This window comes from Solanum dulcamara, chromosome 8, assembly GCF_947179165.1.
Source record: "Solanum dulcamara chromosome 8, daSolDulc1.2, whole genome shotgun sequence".
NCBI lineage: Eukaryota > Viridiplantae > Streptophyta > Magnoliopsida > Solanales > Solanaceae > Solanum > Solanum dulcamara.
The window spans coordinates 73,304,873-73,332,024 of NC_077244.1; the positions used below are offsets into that span (position 1 = coordinate 73,304,873).

The following is a 27,152-nucleotide window of genomic DNA, read 5'->3' on the forward strand; positions in this document are numbered from 1 at the left end:
TAACTTGGCGTAATAAACTTGGATAAATGTTTCCCTTAAGTATCTTGGATTAGCCGTGCACAAAGTGTTATATATATGAAGTGAAGAAAAAGGATTAGCTTAATTTACTTATTAAATTAACAGATGATGAAAAATGATTAGCTTAATTTACTTTTAAAAGCTTAATCATCCTTATTAAAAATAGATGATTCAAATTTCAAAATAATTATTATTATAGAAACCAGAATATAATTAAGTACATTTTTTCCCTTAATAATAATTGTTCTTAAAAATGATAAATATTGACTAATTAGCATAGAAAATCGAAGTAACGATCGAAATATACACCTAAGAGAATAAATTTATTGAAGAGAGATACACAGTATGAAAAGAACACTTTATTAGTTTCGTCCAATCACTAAAATCGTCATCTTTTTATATGAAAAATGACTACAACTTCTCCTTTCTTAAACAACTGTGGATTGTTTTCCAAGAAATGGGGACATAATAATATCCCTTTTTGGTGATCATTACCCCAAAGAATAGGTAAAAAATAATAATCCGGGATTAAGAATAGAGATAATTTCAAGTGTCACAAAAACGAGGTGTCAAAATGAAATATTGTGCAAAGTTTTAGGGGCCATTGCTGTATTTGATAACATAATTTTCTAAAAAGTTATCCAAACAACAGAGTGATGAATAGAATAACAATACAGTTTACAAACTTGGACCAAATTTCCGCTAGAGCCGGGTTTTCCTTGGAAGCACCAAACCAAACATGTCGATTTACTCTAACTTTTAATTTAAAAAAGGAAAGAATTTGTGAAAGACTTGGCAAAATCTTCCATAACATTGAAAAGCAATGGTCACGATATCTAAGAGAGCCAATTACCGTAAAAGCTTTCACCTCTTTGTAGCTACATAATAGAGTCAAAGTTTTATATAGTCAACTGCAAAAAGAAACCTAGAAATTGCACCAAATTGGTCTACATCCGGATTGATAGAATATGAACTTCTCAGCTTTCGATCATGGGCAAGGGACCAGAGGGTTCTGTCTGTGACTTGCCTGACTGACCAACACTATTGAAAAGAATGTCTTTAATAACCTGAAAACCAAGGATAAATACATGGAGTGTCAAGACATTTCTATCCAGCAATGGAAATGTTCACAGAATTCAAGCTAGACGAATGATATGTGACTAAAGTAAGAATAGAACAGCGAATACCTGTGACATTAAGCCATGAACTTGCTCCACAGTAATCTTAGCACTATCACGTGTAATCTTCGCAAGCTGAGATTCTTCCTGCAACTCAGAGGACCAACACATTAAGTTCCACTATGCAACCAAAGTTGCATGATGCATGTTGTATTTTGCAAATTAGTGAAGCATGCATAAGTAGCTAGGTAAAAAGGAAGGCAAAAGACTACTGAAAAATGAAGTAAGAATATGATAGCATTTAATGCATAGCCTGAAGTTGTTGATCAAGTGGCTAACTACAGCATAACCAAGCTCAATAGCGCGAAAACAAATAGTAAGATACATGAAGTGAAACAATATGGAACATCACCACCTACTGCAGCAAATTGCTTATTGCTTCACAAAACATACATGAAAAGGGTATTGCAGTACAAGAAAGTGAAAGGCTCCACCTCGGTACCTCTATCAAGCTCAGCCCTTTCTACAAGTGCACTTAACACAGACATAGAGATAACAGTAATACTGATGATAAACTGCCAGACAATACCTTGTTGCCTAACTTCCCTACTAATTTTGGACAAAATGTTTACATACCCACTAAATTAGACTTTGGAAGTGGGGGGAAATGGTTGGTTCAATGCTTTCCGGATCTACTTTCCTCGGTACAAATATTGCATGTGCAAAGGAAGTAGAGAGAACACATAAAGACAGATTGAAAATCACTGCCCAAGGCAAAAGACTGATATACCAAATTGAATTCACAAAGCTCATCCTCAAATTTCGCTAGGTTAGTATTATGCCTGATATACCAAATAGTAATCACAAAGCTTATCCTCAAATTTCGCTAGCTAAATTGCTTGCTAATATAATGCTATAGCTTTTGTTTTCCACTCATTTGCCTTTGACTGCTTTCTCATCACTTCTATGCGTCTGCTTCAGTGCTTCCCCACCCCCATCCCCAAAACAAACCTCAAACCCCTAATGTGAGGATGAAAATACAGACACCTGTTGGTATTAAACAAAGAAAGTCAATAATGATAGTAAGTCCCCTTTTACACCAAGTTCTGCTCCACAGATCTGATATTTGGCAAGTGATTATTTTCCACCACTCTTAACCACAGCAGTAACAAATGTCTTTATTCCGCAGGTCTACTATAATAGAGGACCAAAACTTCATAGGCTTCAGTGCTTCCCCACCCCCATCCCCAATAACTTTTCCGATGTCCACTATACCTTATTTTGACATCTTCTGTTAAAGTAGTAAGAGAACTCTTTACTCATACAGTCTTGGCCATTTCTCCCTTTCTTAAGAGTTTCACGTACAAGCTGTTGCTAAGAGTTTCCTGAACCTAATCCTTAACAAATCGACAGCTAACCATATTTCCACATTTGAATACAGAATGTATCCTTTTTCTTCTTGTATTGCATTACTTTCTCCTAGTTGATCTTATAAGCACGCATTAGGTGCTCCAGTCTATAAATTTTAGCAAACACTCATCATTAAAAAAAAAAAGAGAAAAATGAAAATGTACAACTAGAGCCAAATTTATATTTAGTACCCTTTGCACATCCATGCACATTTTTATTCTAAGCAGTTTCATAGCCCACCAAAATATGATCAAAGGCCGAGTATGCTATAAGCTACAAAGTTCCAACAATAGTCTGTATTCTGTAAGCACAAAATATTACCTGGGTTTGATAACGTCAAAATAGGAACCACATGCCAAAAAAGATTCAAAGATAAATGGCTTCAACAAATCCAAAAGACTAAAGAACTGTCAAACTAATATTTTCGAACAAAGTCGGAGATAGACTTGTAAGTTCGAGTATGCATTATCAAGAATAAAGAGAAAAAAAAAATACCTCCTTCTTCCTTTGAGGGGGTGCCATTAAGGACCCAAAACGTGAATTAGACAGCTGATTTTCAGCTTGCTCCAACTTTTCAGCTGCATGATTTAATAGGATCAACTAATTTTAGGTGTTTCAATATTATGTAGACTCATATCCAGGCATCAAATCATTATGATGACAAAAGAAAGTGGAAAATTTAAGCAACAATGATATTACCTAGATCAGATATCTGTCCAGCAACATAGTCTCCATTTCCAAGCAAAGGAGAAGAAGAAAGTGTGTTCACCCAATACTTGTTCCATAGTAGGTCCAAGAGATGGCAATCGAGAGAAGACTTAAAATATGTAATATCCAATGAATAATACTGCAAATCAAGAGAAAAGTTGGTGAGCTATCAGTCAGAGAAAAGCAGAAGTTGAAAACCTTGATTTTAACATAAATGTGTGAGTGCATGCGCTCATGCAAAAGGTGACCTGCTTGCAATGTACTCCAAAGTCTTCAATTTTGTTCAAAGGAATGGTCTGGTACTCTGAGATGGGGTCATCTGGAGGCTTATATCCTTCAGGATATGTTCGAAAGGCACCAATCTCAACTTTTCCAGCAGAAACAGTTCTTGTTGGATCAATAACAACTGCAAGAAAGGGCTCCTGATATTGCTGGTTAAGCATTTGTGTAGTTACATCAATGCCAGAGAGCCAACATCCATAACCAGGATGGGAATGGTACCACCCAACCACATTTTCCAAACGACCAGCCTATACCAAAAAGTCTAAGAGAATGGTCAGAACAAACTGCAGTAACAAGCACACTCCAATTCAGAAAACCAATTGACACACAATGTATAAATCCTATATAACAATGTATACAGCTAAAATATAATCAGCTCAAAAGAATTTCTAGGTGCAGCAAGAGTAAACTTGAGGACTTATGGAAGATTTTTGACCTGAAGCTCAAATAAACTGCTAAGGTTACTAACTTCTGAAATTATAGATATATATAAAGACTTCAAGAAAATGCTTATAGAAACACATAAGAAGCAATAGATCATCGGAAAAAATTGGCTTTTTGCAGACGATTCTCTAAAAAATGTATGCGAAGACAAGCCATGGCACGTGCGCAAGAGTCTCATGTGTATGTGCATAATGATGGAAGTAACCTGTGCAATGCATTACAGACAACTAGAAAGTACTGACTATGCTGCTGCTCGGATCCTTCAAAAATGTTGCCATGCACGTGTCGGATCTCCAAAAGTTAATACATTTTTGGAGAATCCGACACGGGTGGATGGCATTTTCGGAGGACTCGAGCATCAAAGGTTTATGACCAAAGAATTAGGAATGAGGTCATTTGAAGCAACGGCATGAGCATGCTAACATGTAACTGGAGAGATTAAACTCTATTAACTTCAGAGAGCAAACACCAATCTATTTGTAGCAGCATCCTGACCTTGAATCAAGTAATGGAGCCCACTCTTATTTAATAGGATTAAAAACACAGATCACGATGATCATATCCCTTCTTAAGTTGTTATTTCTTAAAAGAAAATTGCAAACATTACGTAGGTTATAATAAAAAGAAAATTACAAATACTAGCACACAAAGGAATTGTTACTAGATACTCCTGAAAAGAGGAAATTTCATACTAGAAACTAGATACTCATGAAAATAGGAAATTTCATTTTAGTTAATCTTTGGTGCACTGGTATTATTGTTAGAATCATACTTTGCTGTAGGTTCTCTACTTATACCACTTCATGAAGAGTTTCCAAAACATTGATAAAGCATCAATAAATAAATAAATAAAAAGAGTGAGAAATTCACACATAAGTCCACAGAAAGCCCCAAAGATAATTGTGCATATATGCTATATAGGAACCAAACACAAAAATATGACATGGCCATTAGGCTTCCGGAATCAAACTAGGTTATTCTCTTCTCCACTGAGAAGATATCACAAATTCAATCCAGCAGATTGAAAAATCTTAATGTGGTTGGTGTAGAATCAGGGATAATAAGTTTTATATTATTGTCCTCTTCATTGGTAAAGAAAAGCCAAATGTAGACGAAACAGAATTAGGAATGTCAATCACAAAAGTTACAACACTCATCGCGAGCCCCTGTGGTCAAGTTTACTACACTTGTGCTTGTAGGCTATAGCAGACTGCTAGGTAAACCAGTCAAGCCAAACTGGCCCGGACACCAACTAGAACAAAGCCTCAATTTCATGCTAGTTGGAATCAGCTACACGAACCTTCACTGTTCATTTAGCTTCCATTTGAACCGGTTACATTCCAATATTTAGGGAGTAATTCTGAAACTGAAGGCATTTACTCAATCAACCTACAGTTCTGCTCCATTTGAACCAGTTTGATTCCAATATTCAGTAAATCTGAAAAATTCATAGTAAATTGACTAGGTTTATTCTAAAGCTCACAATATACTAGATACTCATCAAAAAGAAGAAAAAAACTATAAACGCACTAACCTGCTTGTTGGTCTGCGAATATTCGACCATATATTCATACGCATCAGCTTGAGCATTAACCCTAGTTTCAGTGCCTTCAACGGGGAGGGCAAAAGCGTCCATAACAATAATTGCATCACCGTCAGTCTTACCCTGCATGAGTCCCATGACCTCAATTGTACCTCCGGAACGCGCGTGAACAACCATCTTGAGAAGAGCGAGAGCACAGATCTTCACGCGCTTGAAGTAGTGAGGGTCACTCGCCCACGGCTTATCCCGCTGGAACTTGGTCTGTGCCGCATCGTCGTAGTGGAATATGGCGTCCGACGAGGAGTTTTCCGGAGTCGACCCCGACGGCGCGTCTACTGTCACGATGCTGTTCTCCAACTCCCAGGTTTGTTGCGCCATCGCCGCCGATGATGCGTAAGAATTTAGAGCGTCCATTGGAATTTCGGAGAAGGCCAATTGCAGAGCTCTTTACTACAATCTGATTTTATAAGTGAAAAGTCGACGAGGGTTACTTAAAAGTAAGCTTTAAAAAGAAAAAATTAGAAGACCCTATAATATGATTTAATTGTATACTATTCTCCTTATATTTTAAACCTGTTAATATGATAGTAATATTTATATTTCACGATATATAGTTCAGCTTACTACTTAATACTGTATTAAAAAAAATATTGACAAATAAGCAAGATGTCGATATGGCGTGTAAATTTAGTGAGTGATGTAAAGTTAGATGTCGATATGGAGTGTAAATTTAGTGAAATGACGTATGAAAAAGGCATAAAAGTGAGGCTTGACACACAAAAAATTTATAGAAGAGACTGATTTAAGTACATTGAGTCTGTAATCTAGGGGGGAATGGAAACATCGACGAGAGTATCACACATCGTATTGGTGTGGCGTGGATGAAGTGTAGGTTTGCCTGTGGAGTCTATGTTATAAAAAGGTACCACCAAAACTCAAAGGTAAATTCTATAGAGTGGTTGTTAGATCGATATTATTATATGGGGCGGAATGATGCCAGTCAAAAACTCTCATGTTCAGCAAATGCATATTGCGGAGATGAAGATACTAAGGTGGATGTGGATCATACTAGGTGCGATAAGATTAGAAATAAGGATATTCGGAATAAGGTGGGAGTAACCTTCGTGGTGGACAAGAAGAGAAAAGTGCGACTGAGATGATTTGGAATGTGAAGAGGAAATGCGTGGATGCACCAGTGAAGAGGTATGAGAGGTTGGTTATAGAGGGTACGAGGAGAGGCAGAGGTATCGAAAAAATATTGGGAAGAGGTGATATGACGCAGCTTCAGATTAACAAGGATATGACCTTAGATAAGAGAATGTGGAAGACACGTATAAGAGCAGAAGGTTAGTAGGTAGTGTAGTGTTATCTTGCTTAGGGTGGTTGGTATTTGCCAGTGTACTATTTTATTAATGTAGTTTTTGTTTTTATATCCATCATTAGTATTATTTTTCAATACTCTATTCTAGTATGTTATTTTAGTGTATTTGATTATTGCAATTTTTTTTATTGTTATATCCATCATTTATAAAAGGTTTTAGTTCAGTTGCACTCACTATTGTAATAAACTTGCTATATAGCTATAGGATTAAGAAAAATAAGAGATATTTATTTATAAGATTACACAATATGCAGATTATTCTAATTTTGCTACTTTTTGTTATTGGGATTTTAGTGAAATCAGTAAATTCTGAGAGATACATTGTTGGAGAAGGATATGATTCGCGTTCTGCTCCGTACCCTATTTACTATGAAGATTGGGGTAAAACTATCAAGTTAAAACCTGGAGATGAATTAGGTAAACTTTAATTACTCGTACTTTTTTTTCTTCTAAAGGAAGTATTTTATCTCATAAAATTATTTGGTTACCAATTTCTGTGTTTGGAATGATATAAAGGTACTGACTATTAGGGATGTACATAGATGATTTAGTTCAGTTTTTTTCATTTACCAAACCAAATCGGTTTAGTAACTCCAAAAATCAAATCAAACTAACAAAAATCAGTTTTTTCATTGTCGATTTTTTTGGTGAAGGGGGCGTCAATTGACTTTCTTTGGACAAGGATAGCTCCGTCCTAGTAACACTAACATCTAAACTATGTACTTTGAATATGACTCGTGACTTTATTTATCTGTTTAAAATGTTATTTTTCAGACCTTTATTCATGACTATTTATAGATCATTTTATTTGTAAAGTTTAGATTCCAAAAACCAGACGATTTGCTGCAGATTGCAAAATACGACTATTATGCATGCAGTCCCAACATTCTTTCCAGGCAGTATAAAGATAGTCCAGCAACAGTATTTTTGTTGGTACCTGGAGATTATTTCTTCAAATCCAGCAACAATACAAATTGCATTAATGGCCAGAGGCTTTATGTAAATGTAGCAGCTCCAAATGAAGACTAGCTTAGTGTATTTAAGAATTAGATGATAATCAAAGACAAATTTAAGATATCTAGAGTAAATGAGTTCAGAATGAAAATGATCTTATCATATGCATACATTTTAATCATAATTCTTTCTTATGTTTTTGCATAGATCGACTCGGAAGCAATCAGTTTAGTTGAACTCACAAAACCTGTCGTAGATCCTCTAGGACAATAACCAACGTCGAGCTATATTTTGAGGTGCTTTTACTTGTTTTAGATGGCGAAAGAATGCTCAGATGTGTATTACAGGAAATCTATTTTCTATGTGAACTTTGATGTGTATTACCAGAAATCTGTTAAACAAATAAAATAAAATAAAATAAATGAAGAAGCAACAGCTATAAAACAAAAACATATACACATCTGGGCTTAAAAAGAAAACTAGGCTCTCCACTCTTCTGGCCCAAATTTCACATTCTTCCATAACCCAATATTAACGAGATGTTCATCAGAATGTAGGGGTAAGGTCTATCGGAAACAGCCTCCTCTACCCCGCAAAGGTAGGGTTAAGGTCTTCATACACCCACCCTCTCCAGCACAAATCATAGTACGTCTTTTCAATTGCGGCATGGGTGAAGACCTGACAATTATCTGCAATACCAAAATAGAAAAAATGGATGTAAAATAACAACATAAACATGACCTCACTGGATTCAAAAGTTTCAAAGTACACTTACATGTAAGCATATCATACACATGAAATGAATCTCTTTCAAATGAATAAGAAATCATGGTCCTTGATAAATATCGTCCCCGACTAAATCTGGCAAAGCCTCTATGTAATTGAGACCTTGAGCTATGCTCCAATCAATGCCTTGAAGCTTCAGACGCTACTTCACACCTAACAACTCCTTCAGTTGTTCTTTACTACTGCATGTAGAACCCAGCAGACAAATATGCATTAGTAACAACAAGAAGTACATGCCATAACAAAAAAATCTATAAGGTGATTTGAGTTACTCTTTTTCGTTCATAATGCAAGAATTACAAAATGCAAAACAGAACACAGAACATTCCTACCTTTACTAAACCACAGGCAGACGGGATTAGTTAACTCGGACAAATTGAGTGAGATCACCTTCTTAAACAGAAATACTTGGTCTGCACTATAATATGTCACATTGGCTATTACTTTCACAAGACAGGGAGTGCGCATAATATGTTATAACTTGCTAAGACTCAAATATAAAGCTGTGTCTCTATTCAAAGCTGCTAATGGAGACTGAAAGAACTAGGTACAGCAAGCATAGAGGCAAAGTTCTTTCTCCTTGTGCCGAAACTAAAGATGATTCTTAATTATGTTCACTTAAGATCAATTCAAAAGGTTAATATGGATAAACCTCTATTGTACACTTATTCTAATACCATCTATCCTCTGTCCTCCACCAATTAACACTGACGTTCGCCTACCGCTCAAGTCCATTTATCAATAACTTGAACTTATCCTACCATAACATCAATTTTATGAACCAAGCTGAACAGGTCATATTTTGCTAATTGGTCATAGTTCCACATTTGGAAAACTTTATTTCTTTTAGGGCGAGAGAGGCAATTTTACAGTTCTCGAATATTCTATAATCCATTACTGACGGACTAAGTTGCGCGGATTCTTCACTTTCGATGCCACACCCGTGTCAAATTCTCCAAAAATACACTACTTTTGGAGAATCCAACACGCGTTGGCTTTTTTAAAGAGTCCGAGCAACATAACTGATGGATATATATAAAACAAAAAAAACAATTAGAACAAAGCAATTTGAGGTTCCTCCACGGGATTAGACTACAATAACTCTCTGGTCATTGGACCTGCAAAGTAGATGATCTATATTTTTTTGAATCATAAGTTGAAGATTAGTTTAGAAAAAAGCTTCTCTGAGTCAAGCAGCTTCCCTGCTCATGATTTTTACCTTCCATGTCAAAATAAATAACACTAGATAATGTGTAGAGGTAATATTTATTTATAAAGAGACCTGCAGCAGACTCAGAAGTACCTGTTTGCAAAAGAAGGAATTATCTCTTCAAGAGCATGGAGCATAATGAAGTTAGTGGTCTCACCACAGGAGCTTCGCCTGTTCTTGAGAACTGTAAATGAATAAAAATAGACAGTCAATCACCACCCTTAAAATACAAAATTTCAAAACTTCCAAAGGATTGGAAAACAATAGAACTGGTGTAGGGGTACATATATTTGTAAAGGTTCATATTTCAAAGACTAAAAGAGCGCGAGCTCGGTAGGTTTGGAGGTCATCTTTAAGACGGCAACGATGCCCGAAGAATGGAGGTCGAGCGTAATGATCCCTCTATACAAAAACAAGGGGGATATCCAGAGCTGCAACAACTATAGAGGTATCAAGCTTCTAAACCATACTATGAAAGTGTGGGAAAGAGTGGTGGAGATGAGGGTGAGGAGAGGCGTGTCTATTTCAGAGAACCAATTCGGATATATGCCAGGACGCTCAACTACAGAAGCCATCCATCTTATGAGGAGACTGGTGGAGCAGTATAAGAAGAGGAAGAGGGACTTGTATATGGTATTCATTGACCTAGAAAAGGCTTACGATAAAGTCCCACGAGAGATACTATGGAGATGTTTTGAGGCTAAAGGTGTACCTGTGGCGTACATTAGGGTGATTAAGGACATGTATGAGGGTGCCAGAACCAGGGTAAGGACAGTAGGAGGGAACTCAGAGCACTTTTCAATTGTGATGGGGTTGCATTAAGGATCAGCTCTTAGTCCGTTTTTATTTGCCTTGGTTATGGATGGATTGACGCGACAAATTCAAGGTGATATGCCATGGTGTATGCTTTTCGCGGACGACATAGTCCTGATCGATGAGACTCGTAGCGGAGCTAACACTAAGCTAGAGGATCGGAGACATACCTTGGAGTCTAAAGGGTTTAAGTTGAGTAGGACCAAGACAGAATACTTAGAGTGCAAGTTCAGTGAGATACCTCAGGAAGTTGGCGCAGAAGTTAGGCTTGGTGACCAGGCCATCCAAAAGAAAAGTAGTATCAAGTACCTTGGGTCTACTATGCAAGGCAGCGGGGAGATTGACGATGATGTCACACATCGTATTGGGGCAGGGTGGATGAAATGGAGGCTCACTTCCGGTGTGCTATGTGACAAGAAGGTGCCACCACAACTTAAGGGCAAGTTCTACAAAGTGGTGGTTAGACCGATTATGTTATATGGGGCAGAGTGTTAGCTAGTTAAGGTCTCTCACGTTCAAAAGATGAAAGTTGCCGAGATGAGAATGTTGAAATGGATGTGTGGGCATACCAGGAGCGACGGGATTAGAAATGAGGCATCCGGACAAGGTAGGAGTGGCCTCGGTGGAAGACAAAATGGGGGAAGTGCGACTGAGATGGTTTGGGCATGTGAAGAGGAGAGACACAGATGCCCCAGTGCGGAGGTGTGAGAGGTTAGCCATGGATGGTTTCAGAAGAGGTAGGGGTAGGCCAAAGAAATATTGGGGAGAGGTGATTAGAAAGGACATGGCGCAGTTACAACTTACTGAGGACATGACCTTAGATAGGAGGGTGTGGAGGACCCATATTAGGGTAGAAGGCTAGTACAAAGTCTCGTTATTCTTCCTTATTAGTAGGCGCATTAGCGCACTATAATTTCTTGTACTCTGATTTCTGTTATTATATACTACTCTCTGTACTTTGATTACTCTATTTTATCTGTGTCGCTTTCGTTATTTGCTTTCACATAACGCTTTGAACTTCTTGTACTTCTTAGCAGTATCTAACCTCTTTTTATGCTTCTATTGAGCCGAGGGTCTCTCGAAAACAGCCGTCCTACCTTGGTAGGAGTAAGGTCTGTGTACACTTTACCCTCCCCAGACCCCACGTTGTGGGATTTCACTGGGTTGTTGTTGTTGTTGTTGTTGTTGTCAAAGTGATGGCAAAATCACATTAAATCTGACACTTCCCTGACAAGCACTCAAGCTATCTCGAATCATTCATAACTTCGACCTTTCTAGGGACTCAGCAATAACAAAGTAACTTGGAGAAATTTACAAGCACTTTCCTTTTAGAGATTGCAAATGTTAGGATCCAGCGGCATCAATGTACCATATCACTGTATCAGTCACTCACTTAAGCAGATTATCTTCAGATAACAAACAACCATTCTACACCCTGCATGTTCACAACCCAACCACCCATCATACATGGATCATGGGCCTAAGTTGCTTGGTTTCCATTTCTGCTTTGTTTTGTTATAAATCTCAGGTTACTGTGTGTGCTGATTCGTTTTCTTTTTTTAAAGAGCCTCTCTCTCTCTGAGTCTGTGTTCAAGTTCCCTTTTTTTAATTTAATTCAGGTGGAATATAAAAAGTCTAATGAAATGCACATTTCACGTTTTCAACAGGCTCTTTGAGTCTGTTACATCCCAGACATACTTGACAACATTTAAGAGGCAAAATAGGAAGACAAATAGATCTGAAAAAACAGAATCCCAGAAGATACAGCAGTAATCAGAACAAATCACAGTATCGCCAGGAAGGTGTATAAGATTATTATTTTTCCATCTCTTTGCAGCCATAGTCCTTTTATATTTTGGGACTTTAAGCAAATCCAGGCTTGTCTGGTGTACCACATATTATCACATGGCACTGATGACCTTTTGCTAATACCCGAAATTGGAGAAGTAGCAGCAGCTTGGTTTCTGTGGACTTTCTTCAAAATGACTAAAGGGCTATTAAGGTAAGGCATACCAAACAATTCCCCTAACCAGTTAATACTATATGGTAAGTATCAATTACAACATGAAAACATATACTCCCTCCAGTCCCTTTTACTTGACAACTATACTAAAACAAATTTCCCCTTTTACTTGTCCATTTTAGAAAATCAAGAGAGATTTTATTATTTCTTCCAATATTGCCCTTATCATTAAGTAATTACATAGAGTACTAATAGTCAATTTAGATTTCAAGAGCATAGTTAATATGGGAAATTTAGTTAGTACAACAATTACCTAATAGTAAATGATTGCTTAAAGAGAGTGTCAAGTCAAAAGTGGACAAGTAAAAGGGAGTGAAGGGAGTACTAACCAAGCTATATGCTAGACCTAACCTTAAGGTAAGAGTACGAATGTACAATATCTATTTAGGAAACTTTATTCCTCTCCAAGTTGGCTTTCTTCTGAAATAACATTTATAGATTCAATAAAAAGCCTTCCTTGTTCACTAAAACTATCATTTGCATCCTTCTTATTGCTAATCTAACATTCATAAATTTTTTAATCTATGTGGGTCTTCACCCCTCCTCTCCAAAATCAGACTATCCTCTCTCACCTTTTAGACGACCATACTACAACTACGCCTCACCTTTTAGACGACCATATTGGAGAAAATTTTCCAACAGAAATCACTAACTTGTTCATCCATTCAACAGAATTTATAAGCTGCAAATAACTGATAATGTTTGCATTAGAAAACCATTGACATTTGACGTCAAAGAATATCTACCTTCGTAAAAAATACCAGAATGAACTCACAAACACAATTGTGTCATTTTCTCTTCCATTTCTCTTCCACAAGAGGATTGTTGCTCAATCATACTCATTCAGGTACAAGTTCAGATCCCATCAATACCCTCCTCCTTTCTTATATCTTTCTTCCTCACCCCCAAGAAAGAAGATTGAAAAGAAGTAACAACAACTAGGCCTCAATTCTAAGCTAGTTGTGAGTATGCAAAAAAGAAAAAAGAGAAGAAAAAAGAATAAGATAAAATCTAGAGCGCTAAACCTAACATCTCATTTCCTTTCTTATACCACAAAGACGCTAGAAGCAGCACAAGGAGAGTTTACTGTTCAAGTACCTTCGAAAAATTTGGGATCTGAAGTATTGCCTTGGAGATATGATACATCATCCTCAAATAACTGTAACCCATCCAGCTGAGCAAACTTATTCAAAATACAGCCAACAAGACTATAAGCAACCATACTTGTCTCATCAGAACCTTCCTGGATAAGAAGATACTGATTTCTACTCATGTTTTGCCTGTGAAGTGATACGTTTTTTTCTTCTGAACACTCTGTCGATGTAAATTTTGGTGGTGTGCATCCCAAGTCTCTGGCAGTTCCTTTTTCCTCCATATCATTCCTGCCTGATCCTCTATTAGGAGAGAAATGTATAGCAAAACTATTTTGATCTCTGGTTGACATAGATGAGCATGAATCCCTTCTTTCCTGTTGGCCTGTGCTTCCTAAATGGTTGTCTTTACCATTCATACTATTTGCGACTTCAGAAGCTTTTGATTCTAAAAATGACGAGGAATTTTCAAACCAATTGGAATGAATTGAATCTACTCCATCGGTATACATTGACTCTACCTTGACGCTCAACTTGTGTTCGGGTGAAAGCAGAGAGGATAAACCGTCATCTCGGCTAGAGGTGATTGGTGACTTGAAATCACTTTGGTTTATCTCGCCAACACTTTCTGCTTGGCTGTATGAGACATTAGGATCAGACTTGCAATTTTGAGGAAGATCAGAAAGATGTTCATCTTCATCACCACCTTCATAATAACTTTCCTCTGCATTCTCCATGTAAGCATTTGCAAAATGTTCACTGACATCACATTCAATGAGTAAATCCCAAACAATTTGTTTTATCTGAGCACTAATAGTCAGCACACATTCTACTTCTTCCTCTACCTCCTTGTTTGAGTAAGTTTTGCTATATGCATGCCTATATGTTTTGTTAATAATTGCTAGACTTTCTAGCAAACTTTCAGGGGTAGACTGCAAGTCGCTGCATTCGAGAAGATATTCAGTCAACAGTTTCTTCACGCTTACACGCAAACGAACACTTCTTCTGGCAGCTTTACCATTAGAATCCAGCACAAGAGGCAAATTTCCCAGCTCTGCAAAACTTACTTTTGTTTTATCATCTAGAATCCTGATTGCTTTTGCTATATCATTCTGCAATGCTTCTACATCTGGTGAAAGTTTTCGGAAAAAACTCTGAGAGGGACAATAATTAAGTTCTGGTTTTAGCATTAAAGCTGCTACAGACAAAGCCTTAGCCAGGGGTTCTGGTGGTTCATCCCCTTCTTCATAGTCTGATAACATTTTTAATGAAGTTCTCCTAATTTGTTCAACTAAACTTCCAATATTCCAACATATTCTAGGAGGCTGCAGAATAGGGATGTAACCTGTGACATCCCTCAGATTCCTATGCATTTTACTCAAAGTTAGAAGAGACAACTCCTCAAGTCTACCCAGAACATAAATAGCAGAACTGCGAAAGGATTCTGAAGTAGAACAAGAAGCCCCATGATTAACACGAAAGTTTTGAGGATCTTTGAGGAGTTGAGAAATTTGTTTAATTCGACTTTGACTGGAATCATCATGCTTATGGAGAATTTTGGGAAGAAATTGCTTGATTATCCTTCTCATTTGCCAATTGGTTTTCTCAAAAGTAATTGAGCCGCCAGTTACAGTCTCTGCAATACAGGATAACCCCGTGTTGTTCATCTTATCAAGCATGGAATATATGCCTCTCAAATTCTCAGCTGAATTGGAGAGCAATGTGGCTGGCGCACCATGACATGTCCTTTCACCCTTATGCACTCCAAATGCCTTTGCAACAGAAGTTCGAATGTTCTCATAATGTAACTGGAATTAAGGCACAAAGAAAATATATCAGCTTAGTGGGGAAAAACACTTCGGAATTTAGTTTAACAACTACAGATAATGTTCTATACAAACAAAGAACAAGTTTTTCTGAAATAGGGAGTGCATGATATCCTTTGCTTCAAAAATTACACGTGAGCAGTCTCATTTGGATTTAAGAAAAGAAAAGAAAAAAGAGATACAGTCGGGAATGTTTTATCAATTTTGAGTGGCAGCAAGTCATTACATCAGCAAGCATTAAAAGGACCACTTACATCATCTTCTCTAAGCAATGATTCAGGTAAACTCCTGCAGATACAGACAAAAGAGTCGAGGTTAAGTTTGAAGTGCAACACATTACTTGAAAAACAACATGCGCTCTATGCTAATTCATTATGAATCCAGATAACAATATTAATAAACAAGTTATCATTTATAAGATCAACCCATGTACTAATGTACTGTACACTTCTAATAAGTATGTAGAAAGAGTATAGGAAAACAACTTTCGCCAAGAAAGCACAATGCTTTAAAAGAGCCAAGTCAAGGAGATAAATTTGCTGCTTCATCTTCAATTATAATAGAGAGCACTGCTGTAGTCAGTGCTGCTCATAATTATGCATATCCAACTTAAAAAGAAGTGTCAACTGCACTATCTCAACAATATTTAACATTGTATGAGCCTGAATAGATGTGTGCATCAAGTCCAATACTTTTCGTGTCTTTCATTTTCTTCCCCTTCAAATACTCTCCTAGCTGGCAAATAAAGGGGTTCATAAATTTTATCTTGTCATCTCGATTAAATGGTGAGACCACACGCTTCATAGAAGTGCACGCATCAAACAATTACGTGCAAAGTGATCCAAATGATAAGTGGTCGGTTCTTTGAATGTTTGGCAAGTCGGATCATTCTCGGTATTATTGCATATAAGATACAGAATTAATTGCAATTTTATCATTTTTCTTTATAATCGTGGTGTCCAGGGCCAGCTTGCGCACACCTCAACTAATTCCACGAGGTACCTACCAGCTCCCACCAACATAAAACCGAGTAACACTGTACACCAAAGATTGAACAGATGAGAAGAAATCTCATGGTTCCCAACCAACTTTATTGACCACTAGGCCACACCCTTGGGTGCATTGCAATTTTATAATTATACTACTCCTAAATTCATACAAGTGTTTGATATTTTTTAAAGTCTTTAATTGTGAGCTTCACTTCAAAGAAGCATGCGCTTCATTTGTGGGTTTTTCATTTAAGGCCCCACGGTTTTTAGCGCGATTTACTTTTTCAATTTGCCTGAAAAACATGTGGCAATGCAAATCACCTATAAGATCTGCAGTTTTTGCATTGAAGTTCCTAAGGAAGTGCATCTTACTGGTGATAGCCTGTTCAGTATTATGCTTAGAAACTGTGGTGCTCTTAACGGAGAGACTAAAGACAGTTAACCATTTGCCATTGCATTGTCCCTGAGCTTCAGTAAGCTGTCCTTGTGTTTGTGCTGGTGGGATCCAATGGTATATGCCCTCATCAGTCGAGAAGTTGCTAATGGCTGGGAAAATGCACTTCAGAGGAACATATAGACGAATAGGGAAAAACATCTTCTCAAGTCTCTTTCAGTACATCCTTGTTCCGCAAAGGAATAATCAACTCTTTAAGAGAAATACGTCCACTGAAACGCAATTCACTTCACTTCTTTCAAAAACTGGCCTAGGGAACATCTTTTATGTGGAATAACAAGTGATTGTAAACTTCTGATATTTGTGTATTTTTGCACAGTTTATCCTTGGTATTGGCTTTTTTGTGTAATTTCCTTTTGTCCTTGGAATTGCTGAGGTGTCACATTTTGATATACTACTAGCCTAAGAAAAATGCAATCCACATTAGTAGAAGCTGAAAATAAGGACCACAATCATATGTCATGTTTCATCTCATTTACAAATATCAAGATTCACATTTTGAAATATGATTCATTACATTATGGTCTGCAAAGCAATCGATGGAAGAATATCAACATTCAATAGATGTGGAACAAAACTTTTACTAAGTGATCTTCAGTTTGTTTGTTCCCTAACTTAGTCAAAGCTAACAGAAGAAGGAAATGTCAAAGGGAATCGACAGACAACGCATTCACGTACCCTTGCAGTCAAATGGAACAGTCAATTTTGCAAATATTCAACAATACAAAAGCAGTGCAACTGCTAAAATGCCATTTCTAGGGAGAAATGTTTTAACTAACCAGGACAACACTTATATAAGAGACCCAAAAAGAAGAGTCTTTATAAATAAATAAATAAATATATATATATATATATGACTTAAAGGAGTAAAAAAGTTCTCAGGTATCACCGGGAGGTTTGAGTCTTTCCATCAATTTTTGCTCTCTTTCGGACAAATGCAAGTCCATTAACCAGGACAACACTTATATAAGAGACCCAAAAAGAAGAGTCTTTATAAATAAATAAATAAATATATATATATATATATATATATATATATATATATATATATATGACTTAAAGGAGTAAAAAAGTTCTCACGTATCACCGGGAGGTTTGAGTCTTTCCATCAATTTTTGCTCTCTTTCGGACAAATGCAAGTCCATTAACCACCTGCAAAATTAATTTCATATTCATAAATAATGAGTACTCAATATTATTCCCACAAACATTTTGTATTGCATTACGGATACAAAGAAAATTGTGCCCTCAATTAAATTTTATATGACACTCTACCCACTTTAGAACATCCTAAAATGTTTGAGAACATTCTCTCTCTACACAATTTTCACGAATCTAAGGAAACTTAAAAAAATAAAATTCATCAAATTATTCAATTCTTTTTGCCTAGTAAATTTTATTCAGTGTAAAAAGTGCACAAAGGTTTGTGCATGAATTTACAGAAATTATACATATTTTATATTTTGATGTTTTATCATTCAAACTCCCCACTTGTGGTACACTGGGTATGTTGTTGTTGTTGTTGTTTTGTCTATCAAACTAATTTTTCAACTCCTACTTTAATATTTTCTCCACTATCACTAATATAATAAGCAAGCCGATTTCATCTCAACCAGGCCAGGGCTTTGGTTTAGTAGTAAAAGTGCAACCTAAATGTGTGAGTTAGCACGTCAGTGGTCCGAACCATGCCACAAACAAAAACATGGTATTCGAGTAAAGAAGGGCAGAGGGATCGAGCTACTGACCTCAAAGATTTCTCGATTATTAAAAAAGTCAATTTCAACTCAAACTCCATACCTTCTCAAACACTATCAATACGGAAAAAAAATATAACCACTCAAACACAATCACATAAAAGGAGACAGATGGAGTATTACACAAAGAAAGTATCAAATTGGGAAGGATCATCAATGTAGTGCCAAAACTAAATGATGGAAATTCAACTGTAGCTTGCTTCCAATGAAGAGTTAAACTGATGTCAGGGAAAAGAAAAGGGTTACCTTCTCTTGAGCCTAAGTTCTTTATCTTTCTTCTTCAATTGAGACACCAAATCTTTACAATCCTCCATGTAGGCCTCCATATTATCTTATTCCTTCAGAACACAAAAAATAGTTTTAGGATTTAGTTCACTTCTTCAACTGAATTGACTTCAAAAAAATGCTTTCTTTAGTCATTTACATTCTCAGAAAACTTATACCAACTACTCAAATCCAAATTAGGTGGTGTATGGGTCAGCTTGGACGCAACTCGATTAATGACCCAAATTAGGATTACAATCACAACTTTGAGAAATTGCCACGAGAGAGAAAAATACGAAAGTATACTCAAAATTGTAAGAATCATAAGGAACTATGATATCAGATATGAAGCTTCACAAACACAGCAATATAATCCAAAATTCAGTAAAATTCGTGTTTTACCTTCAAAAATATTTGAAAAAAGAACAGAAAGGTACCGAAAGAGGAATATTCAGAGAGATAACAAGAGAAACGTACAGTTTGATTCCGTCGGAGAAAGAGAAGGTAGGATTTCGCGGCAGAAAGAGATGAAGAGAGCGGCGGCGGCTCGCGGCGGGAACGTTGGGAAGAATTAGAGACTGGGTTGAGTTCGAATTTGGGTCTATTTATCTTCTGTTAATCCAGCCTGCTAGACGTAACACGGGCTTGGGCCAAAATCTTGTTCCAAAATATAGCACCTTGTAATCCCTTTATTTAACATATTTTAGTGAAAATATGTGTGATATGACGCAAAGTATTTTAAAGAATTAAGCTAAATAGCTGTACATCTAATAGTTAAATTAAAATATATGTGGATAATTATATATAATTAATATATATATATATATATCGGCTAAAGAGTGAATCTAACCTACTATTTTGTATTTAATAAGATTCCTTCAAAGTTCAAACACAATATTGGATCAAGTTCACATTTTAATTACAAAAAGAGTTACTCTTTTAAATAGTAATGATGTTACAAAAATTATTAGTGGCCTTAATATCAATTAAAATCAACTAGCAGCTTTTACGATTACTATTTAAAACTTATTTGTCAGTAAAGAGGTATTTATAATTAATATTTAGGCGCTTTGAATTTAAAGTTTCAAACTTGAGACAAAAAAGTTCGAAGTTTGGAGTTTGAACTCTACATCTAGAATTTCAAACTATAAGACATGATTTTCTGAAATTTGAACTCATAACAAAGCAGGAATCTACCACTCAAACCATGAGATGTGGCTATGTTTTAAATACTTTACAAATTCTGAATATTTTTTTAACAATCTTACTCATGTTTTAGTAGAAAAATATATTTTTAATTGAAATTAGGTTTCTTCCTATCAAATATACAATATATTAAAATTAAATATGCATGTAAGCTGAGAGAGATATGCTAAGTTGGAGAGGAACTTCTAGCTTTTATATAATTGAAAGAGAAAATGATTTTCACCCGTATAATGATGACATTTGATATTTAAAATATCATTTCAAGACTAAATTTTACTTTTGATTTTGTACGGCGTATATTCTATCATCCCTAGACCTCACTTATGGCTTTTGAGATTTCACTGAGTATGTTGTTGTTACTGATGCTTTAAGTCAAGTTTAAGGTCATGCTTCAATGACCATTAAAGGTATTGGTATAGTACTTTTTTATTCTTAGTCAGAGATCATGGATTCGATCCTTAGGTATGAAGTTATTTTTGGGAAGGAGTTTTTATTCTTTAGAGTGAAATTTTCCAATACGAATCTAAATTAGCCGAACCTCAATAAAAATTCAAAAAAAAGGTCATGCTTCAAGAAATAACGGATATTACACATTGCCTTGGAATTTTTTCCTGCTCGACCCATCACTATACCGATATATTTTATTTGATGGATTACAAGTTACAATAAAAATATGATAATACATAAATTTGTCCTCAATTTTTTTTAATTATTCTCTAACTTTATGGGGTGACATTTTACACCCTATTCTTGCTAAATGTGTGTCTGTCATCCCATTAAAACGTGATATTAGCAATGCGTAATATCACATTTTGCAAAACAATTGAAATTTTGGGCATAAGATCCCTAAAAGAACCATCAATAATATAACACCACTTATCAAGTGTGTAGGGCCACAATACGAAACCACATAGGACACTCTATTTAAATGAGCGTATATTCCAAGTAAAATTATTGCGAAGATTGGAGTTGCAATCCAATAGGAAATTTATTATACGTCAAGCAAAACTTAAAAGACTAGTCTGTTAGTTAAGAGAGCCTATTATGCTTATAAACTAATCAATATATCTTTTTTAATCAATGAGAGATAATTGACACTTAATACTTGCCCCCGATTAATAAGGACCAACGATTGAATGATTTTGTTGGTCATGGTTGGGCGCTGATCGTCCCCTCTAAAAAATTGAGTCATCATATTATCGTGACCACGATTCAAATTTATGAATAAATTCAGTCAGCAAATATATAAGCCCGAAGATAAGCTTCTACATTTAAAGGAGTTCACGAATATCATTTCATTTTAATGACACTTTTACAAATGACCATAATATAGTCTACATGTCTCAAATTCTCAATTCACATCGAAGAATTCTTCATAAACCTTGGAATCCTAATATCCAAACATTTTCAAATCTCTCCCCCTCTCTCCCCTCTATATATTTGCTTTTCATGTACAAGACACATAAAAATAACCATGAAATAATATATCTCAATTCACATCAAAGGAATTAATTTAACCCTTCATAACAAAAGTTTGTATATCAAATATTCCTTATCAACAACAACATGTCCAGTATAGTCCCACAAGTGGGGTGCACATAGATCTTATCTCTATTTTCATGAGATAAAAACGTTATTTAGGATAGACTCTTGGGCTCAAATGTCCCTTATCAAATAGTCGTTAATATCGAAGCCAACGGGGACAAAAAGCTTCTCACGTTCCCACCTCACACGATCTGCTTTATACAAATAAGGAAAATTTGTGACACTCCAAAAGCATTTTGTACATTTGGATCTGACATTATAAGCCCAAAAGAAGCCATGTGTACGTGGATTAATGTACAAATAACACCATCTCATAGGGAAAGCAATTTGTGAGATGTTAAATTTGTAATTATCACCTGGAGGAAGCTTTGTTAAGGTGTTAATTGTGTCGAAATCTCTGCACATATAATAAATTGAGAAATTGTTATCGTTGGCTAATGTTACCTCAATTATAGGGAACATTTTGTTTACGAAACTTGTTTGTTCAGCATTTGAATATTGTGGGGAACAAAGGAAAATTATCAAAACAATGATGAAGAAAAGAGGACAAGAGTTTGTAATGTTTATTGCCATGACGATGGATTTTTTTTTCATTTTTTTTGGTCATGGCAATTGTTTAGGTTAATTTTGGGTAAGGGAATATAAGGGTTTGTAATAATGGAAATTGATGGTTTTCCTATATTTTGGGAATTTGAGGAAAGATATTTTTAGAGGAGTGAGTTTGTGAATAATAAGAAAAAGAAAAGAAAGAAAACTTCTTTCATTTTTTTATAAAAAAATTGAACCTAAATTACTTTTTTTCCCTTGGTTTCCTCGATCGATGTTGTTTTGTACTGACATTGGGTCCGACTAATCTAGTTTTGTTTCGTGTAAGCTCATTTAAGAGAAAATCACTTTCTAACATGATTTTTTTCCATATGGATTCAAAATCGATACATCTCATTAAGAGTGAAGAGATCGTATACGTCTCATCAAAACCCTTTAATGGTGAACCTTAATTACTTATTGGAAAAGAAAGTCTCTTTTGATGGCCGGAGGATAAAATTCTTGGTATTTTTTATCCATTTACGTAGGAAATATTTGTATTTGGATTATTTTTAAATGTATATTAACTTTCTTAAATATGGAGTAACGATACAAATTTAACATATCACATGAATAATTAAATTATAATGGAACGATTAATAATTCTGAAGACTTGTAAATATTCATAAGGGATCAAAAGTAGACTATACATTTCAAGAAATTGAAAGTTACATGTTCTTAATCATATAAAAAAAAATCAATAACTTACATTCCTTTTTGCAATAAGAAATGTTTTTAAAAGGAAAGGTGAAATCCCAAATTTTCCTTTATATCCTATGGTTAGGATTATTCCAAATAAATTATAGGTTAGTGCTAATCCCAATTACCTAGTAATAATAGATACCATTAACAAATAGGCAAGAAGCTTATCTTCACTGACCCATGATGTAAACAAAAATGCTAATAAGCCTATTTTTTTTATTATTTTTTATTTTTTTTTATGGGACTAATAAGCCTATAAATTTCATTCTTTGTGCTTTTCTATTTCTAGCTTTAGCTATATTAATACCACTGTACAAGTGGTGATATTTTGAGTGAAAAAAGAACATTATTGGATAAGCCCTATCTCTATGTGCATTTTAAAGGTGAAAAAAGAACATTATTGGATAAGCCATATCTATATGTGCATTTTAAAGTTTACTCATATAAATCGATCGTGTAAGGAAATCTTTTTTTTTTTTGATTTTTCATCTGTTGTCCAGAGCCAGTGGAGCCTCGAACCCAATACTTCTGATTAAGAATAAAGCAGTTCCATCATTGAACCACAACTAATGTTGGTTTGTAAGGAAATCTTCTGTTATTACATCATTTTTATTTATCGTAGCACATAGTTGATCTTTTTTCAATATTATAAATTAAATCATATTTTTTAAGGGGAATTAACTATATAAATATGTTTCGAGTGATACGAAGTACAATTATTATTTTTATACCAACAGTAACTATATACAAGATTGAATTCTCCTTCTTTTGGTTCTCTTAGAATTCTTGTTTATGCATCACAGTTCACACGGAAGAAAAGTACCAAATGTCTCTTTAATTTGTTAGTGGAAACACTTCCATTTTTATTTTATTTTTGTTTTTTATTCGTTATTTGATATTCATATTGAATTACGATTAAATTTGAATTCACGCATTACAAGATTCATTTCTGAAGGCGACCTCTGAAATAATTATTTTGAATTTTCAAAGGCTTGAATTTGAGACCTTTGATTAAGGTGGATGACGTGTAACTTTGCTTTTATTATAATATTTTTTTCTTTCTGCTTTTTATCATGTCTTACGGATAATCCACTATTGACTTTTAACTAAATCATTTTCAAGTTGGTAACAAAAATGTATCTCTAAATAATGCGTTGTTTTTTCAACAGTGTTTAATCACCATCTTCTCTTTTTAGCTAATGCAAACAGCAGCAAACATCACCATTGCCTTGTCTCAATCTAAAAGTAAAAGGTAGAAATACGATTGGTATCAAAATCCATTAAAAGAATCAGAAAAATTAATCTAAATAGTCGTCCATCCACTGATTAAATTAAAAATAGCCGGCAGATATATATTATATCTATAATCCATATATAATATGTGTATGGTCATGTATAATCAGTATATAATCCATGTATACAGGCTAAAAAAATAAATAGTAAATCTGTCCGACTATCGTAGAACTAATTGTGTATAGTTTGCATAATTTCAAGAGCTTTATGATTATAAAAATGTAATTAATATCAAAATGTCTGGGATTTTTCCATTATAAATAAGGAAGTTTCTTGAGGTAAAAAATCTCAAGAAACACTAATTCAAGTCTCCCCCCCCCCCCCCAAAAAAAAATGGCTACTTCATATTGGTTCGTGTTTTCCTTGTTAAGTGTCTTGTCTTTATTTGCTTCTTCTACTTGTAATTCTATACCATATGTAGGTTCTAATCAGCTCAAGTTTTGGAAAGAAAATGTTGTCAATGAAATGCCTCAAGCTCTTGTTTCTAAATTGTCTCCAATGAACAAGATTGACTCTGAATATTACATTTCATTAGTGTCCAAAAAGACATTCTCTTTTGATGTCCAAAGTTGCTTGGTTGCTGATATATTTTGTACTTCTGAGTCTAACGCCCTTCTTGCTGGATTCAAAACATCCAAAATCCCTGATCAAGCTAAAGTCTATGCTTTCAAACTCCCAAATCAAGCCAAAGTTTATCCCTCAAAAATTCCTGATCAAGCTAAGGTATACACAACCAGAATCCCCGATCAAGCTAAAGTCAATGCTTCCAAACTCCCAAATCAAGCCAAAGTTTATCCCTCGAAAATTTCCAATCAAGCTAAAGTATACACAACCAAAATCTCCGATCTAGCTTCTAAGGTAATCTACACAACCAGAATCCCCGATCAAGCTAAAGTCTATGCTTCCAAACTCCCAAATCAAGCCAAAGTTTATCCCTCGAAAATTCCTGATCAAGCTAAGGTATACACAACCAAAATCCCCGTTCTAGCTTCTAAGGTAATATACACAACCAGAATCCCCGATCAAGCTAAAGTCTATGCTTCCAAACTCCCAAATCAAGCCAAAGTTTATCCCTCGAAAATTCCTAATCAAGCTAAGGTATACACAACCAAAATCCCCAATCTAGCTTTTAAGGCAATCTACACAACCAGAATCCCCGATCAAGCTAAAGTCTATGCTTCCAAACTCCCAAATCAAGCCAAAGTTTATCCCTCGAAAATTCCTGATCAAGCTAAGGTATACACAACCAAAATCCCCGTTCTAGCTTCTAAGGTAATATACACAACCAGAATCCCCGAGCAAGCTAAAGTCTATGCTTCCAAACTCCCAAATCAAGCCAAAGTTTATCCCTCGAAAATTCCTAATCAAGCTAAGGTATACACAACCAAAATCCCCGATCTAGCTTTTAAGGCAATCTACACAACCAGAATCCCCGATCAAGCTAAAGTCTATGCTTCCAAACTCCCAAATCAAACCAAAGTTTATCCCTCGAAAATTCCTAATCAAGCTAAGGTCTACACAACCAAAATCCCCGATCTAGCTTCTAAGGTAATCTACTCGACCAGAATTCCGGATCAAGCTAAGGTCTATACAACTAGAATCCCTGATCAAGCCAAAGTTTATGCAACTAATTCACACTCTAATCATCACCTCGGAGAAGTCTCATTCTTCAGAGTCTCTATCCTCAAACCTGGAAACACAATCCATCTTGACAACTTAGAGAACCCCTTCCCTCACCGCTCATTTCTTCCTTCTCAAATTGCCTCAAAGATCTCCATAAACTCAAATCACCTCCAACATTTATTCCCTCAAACTTTCTCTTCACCATTCACAAAAGATACCACACAAACTACCATCCTCAATTGCAATGCACCTACTCTAAAAGGAGAAGTTAAAAAATGTGCAAAATCTTTAGAAGAAATGATAGAGTTCTCAAAGACTATCTTGAAACAAAACCAGCTAATTGCATTGACAACAAAAAGCAAACAGGGGTCAGGAGAGAAACTTAAAATTGAGAAATTTCATAAAATCAATTCCCAAAAGAGTGTCTCATGCCATGAGATTTTCCTTCCTTTTGCTACTTATTTTTGCCATTTGCTATCTTCAACTAATATTTATGCTGTGGACTTAGTTGATTTAAACACTAATGCCCATGTTAATACAGCTTTAGTTGTTTGTCATATGGATACTTCTTCATGGCCAGCTGATCATCCAGCTTTCAAAATGTTGAATTTTTCACCTGGAAAAGGAGAGGCTTGTCATTGGATGTCACAAGCTGATCTTGTTTGGGTTAGACATGATGTACATGCATAAAATAGAATGTCTTTATGCCTTTTAATTAAGCTTTAATTTGATTTTAATTGTAAAAATGATTTGTTTCCGTTTTAGGAATAGTAAGGTAGGAATTATAGAAAAATAAATCCCATCCTTACTTTCCCTTTCTTGTGTGAAGTCATGTGGTTTTATTCAGTGTGTAGTGCGATGGTTACTATTAGAAAATGATATTCCCTTTGGTCTTTTTGTGTCAATTTTAACAAGTTTCAGAATGATGTGATCAAGTTATATATTGATTTTTATTAATGTATTTTTGATATTTTGTGCTAGAGGAAGAAAGATATTTTGAGGGACATGACGCGATGCCTGAACCCAATTTTCTCTTGTCAATAATGTTATAACCTTGTAAAAGTTCAGTACGGTAAAATAGATATATCATTTGTTTGAATTTAAAGTTAGATTTGACAAAATCAAATTTC

The 27,152-nt window shown here is 35.3% G+C and overlaps 4 protein-coding genes across 6 annotated transcripts; 2 read left to right on the plus strand and 2 right to left on the minus strand.

Moving 5' to 3' along the window:
* Positions 1-810: 810 nt before the first annotated feature.
* On the minus strand, positions 811-6,017 carry LOC129899673 (COP9 signalosome complex subunit 5a-like). The gene is made up of 6 exons (XM_055974695.1): positions 5,515-6,017; positions 3,503-3,784; positions 3,246-3,393; positions 3,042-3,124; positions 1,206-1,283; positions 811-1,085 (listed from the first exon to the last, which is right to left on the minus strand). Exons 1-6 carry the CDS (start codon positions 5,935-5,937, stop codon positions 996-998), a joined length of 1,104 nt encoding a protein of 367 aa, XP_055830670.1. The 5' UTR covers positions 5,938-6,017; the 3' UTR covers positions 811-995.
* A 1,135-nt stretch (positions 6,018-7,152) lies between these two features.
* LOC129900413 (early nodulin-like protein 3) lies at positions 7,153-7,933 on the plus strand. Its single transcript, XM_055975386.1, has 2 exons — positions 7,153-7,321; positions 7,719-7,933. Exons 1-2 carry the CDS (start codon positions 7,153-7,155, stop codon positions 7,931-7,933), a joined length of 384 nt encoding a protein of 127 aa, XP_055831361.1.
* Positions 7,934-8,137: 204 nt separating this feature from the next.
* Positions 8,138-19,708, minus strand: LOC129899653 (uncharacterized). Of its 3 annotated transcripts, none has more exons than XM_055974667.1 (8): positions 19,546-19,708; positions 19,051-19,142; positions 18,131-18,202; positions 15,862-15,895; positions 13,789-15,589; positions 9,948-10,038; positions 8,651-8,826; positions 8,138-8,547 (listed from the first exon to the last, which is right to left on the minus strand). In XM_055974667.1, the coding sequence occupies exons 2-7, from the start codon at positions 19,128-19,130 to the stop codon at positions 8,787-8,789; spliced, it is 2,118 nt and encodes a 705-aa protein (XP_055830642.1). In that variant the 5' UTR covers positions 19,131-19,142; positions 19,546-19,708; the 3' UTR covers positions 8,138-8,547; positions 8,651-8,786. The 3 variants fall into 3 exon arrangements, with proteins under 3 accessions (XP_055830642.1, XP_055830641.1, XP_055830643.1); XM_055974666.1 differs by having other exon boundaries at positions 8,634-8,826; XM_055974668.1 differs by lacking the exons at positions 18,131-18,202; positions 19,051-19,142; positions 19,546-19,708 and adding an exon at positions 17,933-17,997 and having other exon boundaries at positions 8,634-8,826.
* Positions 19,709-24,727: 5,019 nt separating this feature from the next.
* LOC129900852 (uncharacterized) lies at positions 24,728-26,927 on the plus strand. The gene has a single exon (XM_055975931.1). It carries the CDS (start codon positions 24,733-24,735, stop codon positions 26,710-26,712), a length of 1,980 nt encoding a protein of 659 aa, XP_055831906.1. The 5' UTR covers positions 24,728-24,732; the 3' UTR covers positions 26,713-26,927.
* Positions 26,928-27,152: the final 225 nt, after the last annotated feature.